Genomic DNA, 13,816 nt, shown 5'->3' with positions numbered 1-13,816 from the left:
CTCCGCGGCATGTGGGATCCTCCCAGACCGGGGCGCGAACCCGGTTCCCCTGCATCGGCAGGCGGACGCGCAACCACTGCGCCACCAGGGAAGCCCTCTTTTGGATTATTTTTAAAGGGAAAATTTAAAATATGTAATTGTTAGAGAATCTCACAAGCATGTTAGTCCCTTGGGTATATGCTTGAGTCTATTAGTTAGAGGAACTTTATCAGACTAACTCTACAGTCGTTATTTGCCTGTTTTCAGGACTTTTGATTTTTATTTACTTATTTGTTTGTTTTGCCCCCGCCACCCCAGTTTTCAGGACTTTTTATTTTTAAAAATATTTATTTATTTATTTATTTGGTTGTGGCGGGATCTTCGTTGCAGCGTGTGGGATGTTCGTTGCAGCGTGTGGGATCTTTTAGATGCGGCATGCAGGATCTTCAGTTGTGGCATGCAAACTCTAAGTTGCAGAATGTGGAATCTGGTTCCCTGACCCGGGATCGAGCCCCAGCCCCCTGCATTGGGAGTGCAGAGCTTTAGTCACTGGACCATCAGGGAAGTCCCCAGGACTTTTTAAAAGATGGTCGCACACATTTCTTATATTATAAAACACTCTGCCCTATCCTTGATTAGAGTCCCCCTCTGGTCTCAAAACTTCGTTTTAGGATTTCTTTAGTGTTTACCTCTTAGTGATTCTTAATCTTCTCTGTCCTACGTGGCTATGTTTGGCATATAACTGGAGAGTCTGGGTGGAGGTGAGGGGGTGGGACATGTTTCTTGGTAGGCTTTTAGTCTTTTTGTCCTTCCTCTGCTAGGGAGGTCATGCAGTAAGAGATTTCCTTTCAATCTTGGCAATTTCCCAGGCTGAATGGGATGTTTCTAAAGTACTTCCAGGACTTGCTGACAAAAGAGGAAGATAAGCGATGCAAATGGTAGCTGAAGCAGGGTTTTATTTAAGGGTGTAAACTAGCGGGTTAAAAATAAAGGTCAGAAGAAAGTGAGTCCAGTTAATGTGGTGCCTTAGATTCGGAAGCCTTCAGGTGAATGATTATTTAGCATTAACAAAGTTTTTTTTTTTTAAATGCTGAAAATTGAATTCACATCTGTATTGGAGATTAAAAGCATACCACCTTTTATAACTATCAATATTCTTAATGCCTAGTAAGAAATGAATTTATGCCAGATGAGGTACAGAACCTCATAATACTTAAGTACGTGAAATAAATTAGAAGTGGACTGCCTGTCTGTCTCTCAATGATTTTTCTGATTTTGCCAGTGACAGTGCTTTGACTCTTTAAATTTTTTTTGAAAGCTATCAAAATGGGTAGGCAATAAAATATTAGGAATTTACAGGGTGTTTCTTTTTTTAAAAAAATAAAGTGCTATAAGGACTTATCTCAGGCATTTGCTAAAGAGTAAAATTACTATCTTGCTAGAAATTTGGAACTTTTTTTTACTATTAGTCTAGTAACAGTTGTCTTTTACTGGTATAAGTGCACTGTTTTGTTTCTTTCTGTACCTTGGCTAGGTTAATCCTTCCCTAGCTTAAAGTTCCAGCTCTCATGCCTGATTAATTCAGACACTGACAGTCTTTGGTTTCATTGGAGAGCATCCAGTGCTACATTTTTGCTTTTCCATTGAGAATGGCTACAAAATATGGCAGGCAATATAAGACATGAAATATCGAATTATTAAAAATAAATCAGTGGTCTTTTACTTACTTTTATACCTTTACTGTAAAGAAACATACTCTTTCCTTTATGTCAAATTTATTGAGGTTCAGTTTATATGCTGTAGAGTTCTTTGAGTTTTGAGGAATGCAGATAGTATTGTAACCATGAGCACCACAATCAAGCTGTAAATAGTTCCATCATATCTTCCCTCCCCCCACCCCAAGTTTCTTTGCTCCCTTTTGGAGTCAACTTCTCCCAGCCCTTGGTAACCACTGGTCTTTTTTCCACTATAATTTTGTCTTTTCAAGAATGTCATAAATAAGGTTTTTTGTTTTGTTTTTGTTTTTGTTTTGCGGTACGCGGGCCTCTCACTGTTGTGGCCTCTCCCTTTGCGGAGCACAGGCTCTGGACGCGCAGGCTCAGCGGCCATGGCTCACGGGCCCAGCCGCTCCGCGGCATGTGGGATCTTCCCAGACTGGGGCACGAACCCGTGTCCCCTGCATCGGCAGGCGGACTCTCTACCACTGCGCCACTAGGGAAGCCCATAAATAAGGTTTTAAAAAATTGTTGTAAAATACACATAAAATTTACCATTTTACAATTCAGTGGTATTATGTACATTCATAACGTGTGCAACCGTGACCACAATCTAGTTCCAGAACTTTTTATGACCCCAAGTGGAAACCCAGTATCAGTTAAGCGGTCACTCCCCATTTTCCCCTCTTCCCAGCACCTGGCAATCACAAATCTGTTTTCTCTGTGGATTTACCTAGTCTGGATATTTCATATAAATGGAATCATGTAATATGTAGCCTTTTGTGTCAGACCTCTTTGACTTAGTATAACATTTTCAAGGGTCATCCATGTTATAGTAGGTATGGCTGAATAATCATCCATTGTATACCACATTTTGTGTATCCATTCATCCTTTGATGGGCATTTGAGTTTCTATCTTTTGGCTATTGTGAATAGTATTGTGAACATACACCTATAAGTTTTTTTTTTTTTTTTTTTTAACAGGAAAACAAAAAGCATAAGCTTTATGGTAAAACCCAAACGTGTCACTATTATTCAATAAAGAGAGGTACATCTAAAGCATACATATAGACTGAGAGTAAAAGAGTAGAAAAATATATACCATACAGACACTGATTTCCCCAAATCTGTAACCTATAAGTTTTTGTTTGAGCATTTGTTTTCAGTTCTTTTGGGCATATACCTGGGAGTGGATTTGCTGGATCGTGTGGTAATTCTATGTTTAACTTTTTGAGGAACTGCCAAACTGTTTTCTGAAGTCCTTTGTACCATTTTACATTCTTATCAGTGATGTACAAGGGTTCCAATTTCTCCACCTCTCACAACATTTTCCATTAAAAAATTTTTTTGGCTATTCTAGTGGGTGTGGTTTCTGTTTGCGGTTTTGATTTGTATTTTCCTATACACTAATGAAGTTGAGCAACTTTTCATGTGTTAATTGGCCATTTGTATGTCTTCGGAGAGATGTATCAATTCAGGTCTTTCGCCCATTTTTAAATTGGATTGTTTGTCTTTTTGTTGAGTTGTAGGAGTTCTTTGTATATTTTGGATACTAGACTCTTATGAGATATATGATTTGCAAGTATTTTCTCTGGTTTTATGAGTGGTCTTTTCACTTGATAGTGTCCTTTGCACAAAAATAAATAAGACTTTTAAAATGCATATTAAGTAGAATTTAAAAATTCAGAATCATTTAAATATATTACTGAAGCCATCCCTTTCTATTACTGGCTTCTTTTTTGTGTTCAGAGAAGTTATTCTTAAGATCATATGCATAGACCATATTTTAGTTATATAAAGTTTTACCTTAGAAGACAAAATTTTTACTTAAATAATCACAATGGATTTTGATCCAAGGTCATCTTCTAGTCAGTTCCCCACCCCTCTCCATGCAGCAACCACTATACTGTTTTCCTTTCCCTATGAAAGGTGTGTGGTATTAGATAATACAGTACCTCTGCCTTCAATACTAGCATCTTTTCAAATTAGTGGGCAAATTGAAGCTAGTATATAACAACTAAAGTGCAAGCTAGTGTGGTTCTCTCTTTGAGTGCTGTGAGAGTTTGAAAAAGGGGCTGAATGATGGGATTTTTATTTTATTTTTTTTCTGAAAGCACAGAGTATTTTATACTCCTAATTGGAACTTATACGAACAGTTCTGTTTTTTCTAGATTGTAAATTCTTAGAGGGTTGGAACTATCTTACTTAGTTGGCGTTTTGGAGCCATTACTCCTAATTAGTGCTCCTGTTGTAGAAGATAACCAAGAAATATTGTTGATTAGGGAGTATGGGTTCTAGGTTGAATGTTGAAGAAAAATTAGTGTTGGGTTAGGTTAGGGGACTGCATTCCAGTGTCAAGAGAAAGGCTTCAATTGTGAGAATAGGCAATCATTTAGTCAACGAGTAATTTGTGTGCCATCAAGGCAATGAGGGGTACAATGATAAGCAACACTGACAGGCTCTTGCCCTTTGGAATTTACAGTCTCCTGGCAGAACACAGTTACATAAACTTCTCAAATGGGGTAAGAGCTAAGGGAACTGTTAGGTTCTCTGGAAGCACTTACATAGCCGGGACTCCTAGTCACCCTCAGGGGAATCAGAAACTTTGCGAAGGAAAACTGAAGCTTGAAGGACATTGAAAAATTAGCTAGGGTTGGCAAGTGCTGAGGACAAGGCTGTTCCAGGCAGATGAGCTGAGCAAGGTGACTGAAAGATTGGGATGGATGGGGCATAGAATGTAAAAGGATTACAAGAGTGTGGAGAGTTACCTGAAAAGGGAAGTAAGGTACATAAGATGATAAAGGGCAGTGGGAGGACATCAGATTTGTGTTTTATGAGAATTATTTTTGTTGCACCGTGGAGGAGAGTGGGAGAGAGGTGAGAGTTGGAGGTGGGAAACATACTGTGTCTGACTGGCCAAATAGGACCATTTATTGGATAATACCTGATGATGGTACCATTTATTAAAATGGGGGTTCCAGGAAGAAAGGAGCCAGTTGTGTTTGAGGCATTAGAACATTAAGTTTTTTTTTTTTTTTTTTTTTTTTTTTTTTTTTTTGTGTGGTTTGCGGGCCTCCCTCTGTTGTGGCCTCTCCCGTTGCGGAGCACAGGCTCCGGACGCGCAGGCTCAGCGGCCATGGCTCACGGGCCCAGCCGCTCCGCGGCATGTGGGATCCTCCCAGACCGGGGCACGAACCCGGTTCCCCTGCATCAGCAGGCGGATGCGCAACCACTGCGCCACCAGGGAAGCCCCCCAAGATTGTTTTTTTAAACAGTTGGGTATATAGGTCTTGACCTCAGAGTAGACATCTATGATGGAGGCCTGGATTTGGGAGTCCATGTCATATAGGTGATAAGTACTGCCATCAACATGGATTGCGGGAGAGAGTACAAAGTGAGATGCATAGAGGGCCTGTGGTCAAGCTTTGAGAAACTCCAAGATTTAGTGATTTGGTAGAGGAGGCTGAGCAAGCCTTCAAAGGTTCCTGAAAAAGCAGAACCAGAGAGGCAGCAAGAAATACAGACTATAACATACTGTAAGCCAAAGGAAGGGAAGAATTCTTGAATTCTTGAATTACTTGAATTCTCAGGATCTGAGCCCAAGTTATTGTAAGGATTTTAAAAAGAAGTTTTCATTCAGCCCACCTCATTCCTCTGTAAGGCACCTTTGTGTAGGCCACAGCCTGCTCAACCCTGCTCAGCAGCCCTGTGAAAACCAGCTATGAGAGGATGAGTAAGAAGCAGCCTGGAATATATCTTGCTTTTATCAACCTGGAAGTCTTAGTTGGTTTTGCCAAAAGTGATAGGGCAGAAGTTGGATTGGTGTAGCTGGAGGAGCTAGTGGAGGTAAAGAAATGATATGGCGAGTAGAGACAATTCTTAGTTTGACTACAAAGAGCAAAGACAGATTGCTTGGTTGGAGGGACGTGGAATTGATGGAGTTTTTCTGTTTTTTGTGTGTTTTTTTTAAATATGTTTTTGTATTTTTACATTGGAGTTATTAGAAAATTTTACATGTTTAAGGAGAGCATTCAGTTTGGTGGGAAAGGTAGACTCCCTAGGAGAAAGAATATTTGTGAAAAGTTACGGGAAGGTAGACATAGATAGAATCCTAATCAAGGCCTAGAGTTGGGTGCAGGTGTGTTACGGTATCTTTTTTTTTTTTTTTTTTTTCCTCTTGGTTAAGTAGAAAGAGAATTTGTCAGGGATTTAGGAGAGTATTTTGGAATCGGAAGAGAATGGGGAATGTCTGAACAACTTTTTGTTGTTGTTGTTGTTGTTTTGTTTTTGCGGTACGCGGGCCTCTCACTGTTGTGGCCCCTCCCGTTGCGGAGCACAGCCTCCGGACGCGCAGGCTCAGCGGCCACGGCTCACGGGCCCAGCCGCTCCGCGGCATGTGGGATCTTCCCGGACCGGGGCACGAACCCGCGTCCCCTGCATCGGCAGGCGGACTCTCAACCACTGCGCCACCAGGGAAGCCCCAATGGGGAATGTCTGGATAGTGCATGTGGGCGATGAACATTGGAGGACCTGGGAATGTGGTGCTTACTGATGGATGATGGCATTGATAATTGGGTTTATGCAGGGTTGGGATTTTGCCAGATTGGTGTGAGGGAAATGTTAAGGCAAGTTAAGGGAATCGGCAAGAGTTATTGAAATGATAAACTATGAAATCTAAACTGGTTAAAGAAGGAAGTTAAGAAGAAAGAAAGTATTTGGATTGGAAAAAAGTAGAGAGAATCACTGGAATTAAAGTTACTAAAAAAAACCTTTAGAGTGGTATTGAGAAAGTGTGAGTAGTAGAGAGTTGTCAAAAGCAAAGCAAGTCATTGGGGGCATGGAGCAAGAAGAACTGAAAAGGGCTTGTGGCATTTTAGGGACAAGTAGGCTACCAGTGGCAGTTGCTACTTGGCCAGGAGCAGTTTCTGTGGAGTGCTGAGGGTGGGACCCTGGTTACAGTGAGTTGAAAGTGAGTGAAGGCAAGGAAAAGAAATTTTCAAGAGGTTTGGCTGTGAAGAATGTATCTAGACAATTAACTTTAGAAGGAGAAAGAGAATTAAGGTTGTTTTTGTTTTTTTAGAGGAAAGACCTGAATGTGTTCATATGTTGATGTTGTGATGAGCAGTGGGAAAGTCAGAGATGCAAGGCACACCTCAGAAGGCAGGTGAACGTATGACTCCAAAGGGTTCCTGCAGATAGGAGGTTTACTTGTTCCATTTTGTGAGTGTGATGGGAAGAAATGTTCTGTGTGCAGACATAGGTAAATTTGTAGATTGCTGGAAGGAGGTTGGCAGGCAGTGGTGGAGTGTTGAAGAACTTGAAAGTTAGAACTGAGTTTGAGTTCTTGCTCTGCCTTTAATTAGCTGTGCTGCTTTAGGTAAGTTATGGAATCTTTGTTACCTCATCTGTAAGAAGGTAACTTACCATCTTCAGTAATCACAATAGGATTATGTTGAAGATTAAATGAGGTGATAAATGTATGTAAACTGCTTGGGGAGGTTGCCTACCAGACTTTATTATGAGCTCAAAATTTAGCTCTTATTATTCAGAGTGCTGTAGAAAAACTTGTATTTCTTATATAGCAAGAATCTGGGTTATCGGTGGTAGTGCTGGGGGAAGGAGAAAAGTGCAGAAAGTTTGAAAGCTGTTTTGGAAAGCAGAAAACCCTGGCTAGGGAGTCACGGGCAGCATTGAAGACTCAGTGATAGGAAACTACACGGGAGTGGTATATACACCAACCTTTACACTGAAGACACTTGTGCACGTGAAGCAAAGGTTAAAATCTAATGTAGTACCCTCCTAGTTACTTTGTTTGTCCTTTGTGGTTAATATGATGAGAGGTCTGTCAATAGAGGCTGTTTGAGATTCCTTGGGAGGGATATAAACTATACTGAAGTTGAATCTTTTCTCTGTTTTGCTTAAAGATACTATATAAAAACAAAATTTTACAACCCTTTAAATTTTGGGTTAGAGTATATTCAGTCATATAGGTGCGGTTAGAGGGAGCATGTCTGTAAGACCACCCTTACTTCCGATAGCAGTTGCAAGCTTGTGGGTCCCCAAGACCATTCTTGGGTTGGATAATTCACTGGAAGGACTTACAGGACTCATTGAAAGCTGTTATACTCATGGTTACAGTTTATTACAGCTATAGGATACAGATTAAAATCAACCAAGGGTAAAGGTGCATAGGGCAGAGTCTACGACAGTTCCAAATGTGGAGCTTCTCCCCATGGAGTAGTGAGCAGCGTTACATTCCTGGTATTGATGGGTGATAATACGTATGGAGTATTACCAGCCATGGAAGCCCAGCCCAGCCTTGGTGTCCAGAGTTCTTATTTGGGCTCCATGACTGACTGCCCACATGCATGAACTTAGTTTCCAGCCCTACTAGAGGTTGAGCTGATCCGTGTGACTCAAAGGCCCCACCATACATAGATCACATTGTTACATTTTCCTGTGACCCAAAGTTCCCAGGTGGACAAGGGCACTTTTTAAAAAAAATATTTATTTATTTTTGGCTCTTTTGGGTCTTCATTGCTGCCCGCGGGCTTTCTCTAGTTGCAGCAAGTAGGGGCTGCTCTTTGTTGGGGTGCGCGGGCTTCTCATTGCAGTGGTTTCTCTAGCTGCGGAGCACGGGCTCTAGGCTCACAGGCTTCAGTAGTTGTGGCGCACGGGCTTAGTTGCTCCACGGCATATGGGATCTTCCCGGACCAGGGCTCGAACCTGTGTCCCCTGCATTGGCAGGCAGATTCTTTTTAAAAAAAAAAAAAGTTAATTAATTAATTAATTTTTGCTGTGTTGGGTCTTCGTTTCTGTGCGAGGGCTTTCTCCAGTTGTGACAAGCGGAGGCTACTCTTCATCGTGGTGCGTGGGCCTCTCACTGTCGCGTCCTCTCTTGTTGCGGAGCACAGGCTCCAGATGCGCAGGCTCAGTAGCTGTGGCTCACGGGCCCAGTCGCTCCGCGGCATGTGGGATCCTCCCAGACCAGGGCTCGAACCCGTGTCCCCTGCATTAGCAGGCAGATTCTCAACCGCTGCGCCACCAGGGAAGCCCTGGCAGGCAGATTCTTAACCACTGTGCCACCGGGGAAGCCCAAGGACACTCTTATTAGGCATTATATTCCAAGAGTTTAGAGATTACTTTCCAGAAGCCAAGGGTTAAGGCCAGATCTCTCTTTGGGCAAGGTAAAATTCTTTACAGTTTTACAACAATAGTTAAATATATTTTTATATTTTGAGGCTGCAGTAACTAATTAGTTGATGTTTGATTGATGATTAAAAGTTGGTAATAAAGACCCCATAAATTGAATGGGTTTGGTATTGTAGACACTTTATACTTAAGTAGCTAAGGAAGTTTCATTAAGAAATATTAACTGTTAATATTTATAGTAAAATTGAGGTAAACTTATAATTTTGCAATGATGGTTCAATTCTGTTATATTAAATTTGAACTTAACTATTTTCTCCTGTGGAAACAGTTTCATATAATGAAGTTCCTGAGCCTCCCAAGTGAATTTTTTAGCCATAAACTCATATTTCAGAGCAATGTCTCTAATGTGAAAGTGTGATGTACACAAGCCTCAGAGTTACGCATAGTTTCACCTTTTCTCTTATACTTTTTTGAAAGTATGTCTGAATCCAGGTGAGTAAGAGATATCACAGAGATAACCTTGAATTTATTTTTTAAAAGTAAATCACTTTTAGTGGTATTAACTGTTAGTATGAAAAACTCACAGCATATCCTACAGCTGCTTTGTGACAGTGATGCTATCCATCTTTGAGTACCATTGCTTTAGAGAATAAATGCATTCCCACCTCATTGGCCTTAGTGCAAATATCATTTCCTAGTTGATAGCCATTACAAATTAGATCTCACCATGAGAACGAAATCCCTTAATAAGCCTAGTTAAAAACAACTTGAAGCGATATGATGCTTATTCCGGTGGCACCACTAGGTGTGGTGTTTGCATCAAGTCATTTCGGGGTGCTTTATGGAAATGTTTTCTGATAGGGAATTCCCTGACTTCACATTTCCAGGCGGACTTTTCCTCCTCAAGAACTGGACCACAAGACCACATTTAGCCAGGAGATACTTAACTATCCCCTAACACGTGGTAGGTTGTTGATGTGAGGTCTGAGGGTTTGGGTCATTGAAAATGAATAACCTCAGATTTATTACATTTTCTGTATTTTGAGAATAGGTGACTAAAATGAGCGGTAACTATATTTGCATGTGATTTGTATGTTATAGTTAACATTTAAATTCTTTTGTACTAAAAATTTTTTTGTTGCCACCTTAAGCCTCTATTCTCTAAGGCACAGAGTGGCATGCCATCTCAGTTTTTGCTTCAGCATATGAACCCTAGAGGGCCATAGTGCAATTAAAAGCACCTAACCCATAAATGATATGTGCTTCATGTTTGAACAACAAATGTTTTAACCCACTGTCTTCACTAATATTGTAACTACTGTCTTACAGATTGACTTGATGCAAAAACATCACAAAGGCTCCATATTATACAGTATGCGATTTTTGAGGTATGAGCTTTAGAAACTTACCTCTCATGTGGCATGTACATCAGGCTTTAACTTCAGTTTAATCATTTTGGGGAATTTATGCATTTCTTTTTTTTCCCTCTCTCTCTCTATAATATTTTTAGAGTATTAAAGGGGCTGTGGAGGTATTTTTGGATTCTTGCTAGGATACTTAGTCTTAACAGATACATTTTCTTTTTATCACTAGATTGAGACACTAATTCTGGCAGATGATAGCTTTTTCAGCCCTTATAACTAGCTTAACATTTATGCCTGCCTCTTTGAGTTCAAATCTGCATTTTCTATTTTGTGCCTTTGATTGCCTCATTTTAAGTGCTCATTTCCGTTCTTAACAGTTTTCTATTTATTGGACTGGGATGATCTTGTTGGTGCTAACTGCCTGACATTGACTTTTTGAGAACTAAGCTGTCTAGATATTATAAAAATAGAGATTTCATGTAAATGCTGAACTACTTTGTGCTTTTGGGTTCAGAATACCTATAACTTGAATTCTGGTTAGAAATATTTTGATCAGTTTGTATTAGAAGAACTTAGCAACCAGGGAGTTTTTAGACAGTTCTGAGACAGTAGTTCTACCCTAGTGAATTTTTTGCTATATTTCTGAAAACCCAAATTCTTAAAAAAAAAAAACTTGGTGTTTATAACTAATGAGATTTAAAAACGTGTATTTCTAACAAATTGGGAGGTTGTTCCTGTTTTTTTTCAGTTTAGTTTGAAATCATTGCTTCCTAGTTAGAAATGGATTTGTTGGTAGCAGTAGATTGGTTAATTTCTTCAGTGAAGAAGTTAAAATCAGCTATTGTATATTGAGTATAAAAACTTGTTTTGATCATATTCATATGTTTATGAACTATTTATTTGTTTAGACTGAAAACCTTGAGTATATTTACTATTATGGTCATAATAACTTCAAGTGTACCTTGTAAGCTAAGTATTTCTTAAGAACTTATCTTTCTTAAGCCTCACAATAACATAACATAATAGATAGGTATTATCCCCATTTTATGCAAAAGACAACTGAGGCTTGGAAATTAAGTTCCTTGTGCAAAGTCACACATACCTTTTCAGTGCTAGAGCTGGGATTTGAGCCCAGATCTTTTTTTAACCCATATTCTCTATTGCCTTGTGTTTACTGGTATGTCACCAGAAAAAGATACAAATATTTAACTCTCAATGGTAAGAGTAGTATATGTGATACATAAGCATAATGGAAATTAGAAATTCAGATTATTTAAATATTCATTTAAATATTGATAGACTTCAGTTCTCTTGATGCTTTAGAATTATTTTATTCATTCATTTACTAACAGCTTCCTTTTCTAGGTTGTGTTAGGTGCTATACATATAGACAGGTTCAAAATCTGCCAGAAAAGCTCATAAGTTCTATTTTATTTTTCAGTTCCCTTTTAGAAATTAATGGTATGTTATGGTTTATTATAGGTGCTCATTTAGTGTGCTATTTTAGATATATGGGGGTAGGTCATTATGTTAGTTTTAAAAAGTTCTCACGCTCCATTTAGTGGTAAAGGTATTTAAATGCTTATACTTAGTATACTTAGAAAATATCCTAATACATTTTTTTTTGAAATTCCATAGATTTTATTTTTCATGTGTTGGAAGTTCTGAGCTTTGTCAACAAGTGAACTCTGAATGTTTGAAGAAGATACTTCACTACGGAGCCTTAGTTATATGCATAGTATGCTAGGGTTACGGATTTTTATCAAGTTTCAGATTGAGAGGCTTTAGGAATAATTTAGATTGGTGCCACGTAGGTATCCAAGTTTAATTGAACCTATTTGTCTACATTCTATATTAACTGGTTGCAGTAGGTACAGATCAGGGTGTCTGAGCCTATGGACCTTTTCATATTTAGAGTTCTTGTGGGGGGGGGCAACGAAAGGATGATAAACTCGAAATGAAATACACAGACACTTTTTTTTACACATAGGGGAGGGCCATGGGGGTTGAGTAATAGCTTAGTTTCTGCTCTTGCCAGTGTCCTTAACTTTTCCAGATAATTATGGGTGCAGAAGCTGTTTTAGTAAGTATTATAAAAGATTTTTTTCCAGAAGGTTGTTCCTCTCAGAAGAAATATCAATAGCAGAGGAACTTTTTTCTTGGTATTTTTCATATGCTGCCATAGGGTAGTTAGTGTTTTCTTATTTCTTGATACCTTATGGTTGATGGAACAATAAGGCTCATGAGAAATTATAAAGTTTAGCTTCCTGTTTTACTGATGGGGACATTGAGGCATAGAGATGATCCTTAGATAAGGGTACTAATTTTATCCTGGGGCTGAGCAATTTGTTAATATCCAGGTAGCTCGGATTATTCTATGCGGTACTTGAATTTTAAATAGATTATGGACTGCAGCCTTCAGCTTTATTGGATTCCTGACACCTTGCTTTTATTTTCCTCACTTTTTATAATTTTAATAGATATTCTTTATATGAGGAATCTTCAATGAAGTCCTCAGTATTGCCATACATTAAAATAATCTTTGCAGCTAATGTGTTCTTTCCTAATATCCTACTGAGCTTGCTTTCAAATTTCATTCTATAATTTATTTTCCCACCAAATAGTCAAGTTACAGATTTAGGTGAGAGAGAGACAGAGCCACATTGCCATGAGGCAGTACTTTAAAAATAATTTGGTAACACATTGCCCCTGCCTGATACGTTGCCATTGTTTTTTATTTTTATGACTGGGAAGATTGTAATTTTTCCACTGGTTAAAACCCTCTTCTGGGAGGAGGAGATTTAGGAAGAACTATTCCTTTTATCAGGTCATGTGAAAAGAATCCTGGGACCAGGGTGACCAACTGTCTCAGTTTGCCTGGGACTGAGGGAATTCTTAGGACATGGAACTTTCAGTGCTAAAACCTGTTAAGTTTTGCATTGGCCACCCTAGTCCTGGTAGTTACTCATATTTCTGTATGGGTCTTTAGATAGCAGAAGGGGCTGAAAAGCTGGTATTTCATCCATTGACAATCCCTTCCCAGTTGGAAAACTTATTACACATTGGAGTGCTTATGTATAATAGTAATGAGAAGAGAGAGGCATGTATGAAAGAAAGATTTATGATTTGGGTTATGAAAATGTTTGTTTAAAGTTGTAACCTTATACTCTTCTCCTTTTGCAGAACTGATAGTGCATCAGCCGACCCAGATAATTTAAAATATTCTTCATCCAGAGATAGGGGTGGGTCTTCCTCTTATGGACTGCAACCTTCAAATTCAGCTGTGGTGTCTCGGCAAAGGCACGATGATACCAGAATCCACGCTGACATACAGAATGACGAAAAGGGTATATATATTTCCTTGCTGCTAGAGGCATGTTTTTTGTGCATTTGTTTTTCTTAACCTAGCTGCCTCTCCCTTTCTTCCTCCTTCCCTCTCTCTCGCTCCCTCACCTCTCTCTTCTAATATGTTTAAAATATAAATATTACACACAGTGCTGTTCTTGAAACTTAAGTTTACCCCCTTAATTAAAAAAAAATTTAAATGTACTTTTCACACACGCAATACATAAATGCAGTTTCCTTGCCCCCAAAATACAATATTAT

The 13,816-nt window shown here is 39.1% G+C and overlaps 1 protein-coding gene across 3 annotated transcripts in view; it reads left to right on the top strand.

The window, feature by feature from the left end:
* Positions 1-13,816, top strand: part of SMG1 (SMG1 nonsense mediated mRNA decay associated PI3K related kinase) — a 100,014-nt gene that overhangs the window by 12,620 nt on the left and 73,578 nt on the right. For 2 of the 3 annotated variants that reach the window (XM_024123659.3, XM_024123658.3), the window contains exon 2: positions 13,394-13,557. In XM_024123659.3, coding sequence (XP_023979427.2) covers positions 13,394-13,557 — 164 coding nt within the window. Of the gene's footprint in view, positions 1-10,195; positions 10,235-13,393; positions 13,558-13,816 lie in introns of those variants that run through there. The other variant, XM_007126462.4, reaches the window with a different exon arrangement.

This window comes from Physeter macrocephalus, chromosome 14, assembly GCF_002837175.3.
Source record: "Physeter macrocephalus isolate SW-GA chromosome 14, ASM283717v5, whole genome shotgun sequence".
In the NCBI taxonomy this organism is placed as follows: domain Eukaryota; kingdom Metazoa; phylum Chordata; class Mammalia; order Artiodactyla; family Physeteridae; genus Physeter; species Physeter macrocephalus.
Note: the sequence above shows the minus strand (reverse complement) of the source record. Positions and strands in the feature narration are given on the sequence as shown.